Below are 2,716 nucleotides of genomic sequence, written 5' to 3' on the forward strand. Positions count from 1 at the left end.
ATAAATACGTATCTTAGATCTGAGAGCTTTTTGTACCTCATTGTATCCATGGGGCTCTTGATGTGTACGGATGTGCAATGGAACAAACATGTCTGCTAGTTCAACAACAATCTATCTTCATTGATCACCATACAAGGCCCCTGGCCCCCCCACCCAAGCAGTACCAGTACTTGAACAAACTAAGAGAGGCGTGGCAGCAGATATTAATCAAGGAAAGATAGATGCAGTAATTAGGCATGTGTAATAATTCAAATAGCATAGATGGACAAGCAGAAATAATTTACAAGAACTTGTTAAGAAACCACAGTTGTTGCCCTGCTTTTATTTTCTAAGGACAAGCAGAAATAATTTACAAGAACTTATGAAACCACAGTTGCTTCCCTGCTTTTATTTTCTGACTCAAGAAGCCAACACGCATCGCTTGAGCCCAAGTTTTAACGCAGTAGCTATATACCAGCAGAGAAACCGAAGATACATAGGTAGCCATGACAACCAATTAAACAAGGGATAGATGTATTTTAGCTTTGATAGGCTAGATTATTCCATTTATATTCTGATTTATGACCCAGTTCCCTGCTGATATGACATGACTACGGACCATTTAGGCTTCCCAAGCCAGCGGCTGCAAGTTTGTTAACAAGAGCCAGTGCATTACTGGTGATATAAGTGACTCTTGTAACCTGATTCTGAAGCATGTTAACTTGTTTGCTGCTTTGATCTTCAAAACCATCCAAGCAAGTGTCTTCATCTGTGAGTGCAGCACTCAACCATGTAGTTAGGTCCCCCATCTGTGTATCGAAGTTTGTTGCGTCAAGCTTTCTGAGTATGCCAAGTGATCTGTGAAGATTGTCCATCGCGTCTTGGAAGCATTCGATACAATCTGAAAGGGCAATCCTGTTTCTGCCTCTCATGATTCCATCTTTCTTCAATTTATTCAGATACTGACTAGCATTCTTAGCCTCGCCTATTGTCACCGAAACCCCAGCTCGTGCCCACTTGCTGGGACTTCTCCCAGCAGTGTGCGAAAAGGATGCTAGTGAGTGCATGCAAAGGTCATGATATCTAGTCACACTGCATGCTTCTCGAACATAAGTGTCCCCGTTGTCAGAACCCCAGCTCGTAGCACATGTTAGCCATGAAAGGAAAAGGAAAATGATGAGAATGGAGATAGTTCTCATTCTATGATATTTATGATACTTTCAAAAGAAGGAAAAGAAACGGGGGAGAGATTAAAAATTGAGACTAAGAACACCTATGCTATGACCTCACAGATTATAGAATGAGAGACATTATATAGAAGATCGGGTGAGAGACATCCTTGCGAATGCAAAGTTGTGCAGGTAAGAGCCTTTATGGGAAAGCTTTAAAGAGGGGCAAGTGGTGTGAATTCAATGAAGATAGGAGCTTTCCAAAGCGGGTTTGATAGAAAAGCAAGAGGCTGGTGAGTGCAATAAACAAGGGAAGAGTGGAGAAGGAAGCTGAAGTGAAATAGTTAGGTTTTGATGACAAAGAACATGTGACTAGGTAGGCTTCTCTCATGAATTTGGGTGAGGAGATTTGTTGGGTGTTTCCCTTTATATGGGTAACTGTGACGCATGAGCAAAAAAGATTTCAGCTGCATCACGGAGCTTGATGTCTCAGTGTCCGAAGTGATGGGTCAAATTACCAAAATAAATCATGGCAGCCTTGAGTTGATTATATGATAATGCTAATTGCTGACTGAAATGTACGATTATGCAGTAATATAGTTATGGTTTATAAAGATGTGGGTTTTGTGGAAAACCACAGAAACAAAGATCTGGAAGCGGGACCAGAGTGAAAGGAAGTTGTTTTAGGTCAGGAAGCACTATAAGCTGCGATGTTTTTTTTAGTCAGGAGGCACTATAAGCTGCTATGTTCTAGTTCTATTCTTGCGTGAAGCGGCTATTTTAGGCGTCAAAGCAGAGTTGCTTATAAGAGATCGCGATTACACTTGGGTTGAATTCACGTGATTCGCTGAGCCAAAGATTCGGTCCATATCAAGGTAATAAATCACTACAACCATGGCACAGAGTCGTGGTCCAATACTTCAAAATGTAAATGGGATATTACTGGAATATATTATGCCCCCTTGGCTTTCATTTTGCTTTCCTGTCATGCATAATATCCAACAAATTACTCTTCTGGCAATATGCATATCCTACAATAACCTTTTTCATCGCATCTTACAATTAAATCTCACGATGCTTCAGAGTTCAGAGTTACCTCTCTTGTTCTTCTGCTTCATGTGACTCTTCCAAAGCCCCTGAATCACTATTACAAAGGTCAAGAAACAGCTCTCGAACTCTGAGGCTAACTTGTTCTGCGTCAGTTATTCACAATTTCTTAACTTCTCTTAGCAGCACTCTGCTTGAAAGGTTTCTGATACACAAGCAGGTCATCTCCTGGACAGAGATGCAGGGGATAACTCCAGTTCATTAATGAAGGGTGAGAACCTGGTTTGAAGTCTTTGGATTTCCTACCCTTAATAGTGTTTTGCGAAATAAAAAGAAAAATTGGAAACAACTCAAAAGCAGCTACACCAGGTTAGTTGTTTCCTAAAAAGTATGGAGTTTGTGACATGGAAATTTCGGCAAATAAGACTGGAATAATCTGGCTCATGGGATGCCTCCAGTAATTTTCAGTTCTTTCCTTGATTGATGTAATTAAAGGTAATTGTAGCCGAGCATTGAATCCA

The 2,716-nt window shown here is 40.7% G+C and overlaps 1 protein-coding gene across 1 annotated transcript; it reads right to left on the reverse strand.

Moving 5' to 3' along the window:
* Window positions 1-337: 337 nt before the first annotated feature.
* Window positions 338-1,415, reverse strand: LOC105131992 (Plant invertase/pectin methylesterase inhibitor superfamily protein). The gene has a single exon (XM_011035234.1). The coding sequence runs from the start codon at window positions 1,176-1,178 to the stop codon at window positions 591-593; it is 588 nt and encodes a 195-aa protein (XP_011033536.1). The 5' UTR covers window positions 1,179-1,415; the 3' UTR covers window positions 338-590.
* Window positions 1,416-2,716: the final 1,301 nt, after the last annotated feature.

This window comes from Populus euphratica, unplaced genomic scaffold (assembly GCF_000495115.2).
Source record: "Populus euphratica unplaced genomic scaffold, PopEup_1.0 scaffold26.1, whole genome shotgun sequence".
Classification (NCBI taxonomy): domain Eukaryota; kingdom Viridiplantae; phylum Streptophyta; class Magnoliopsida; order Malpighiales; family Salicaceae; genus Populus; species Populus euphratica.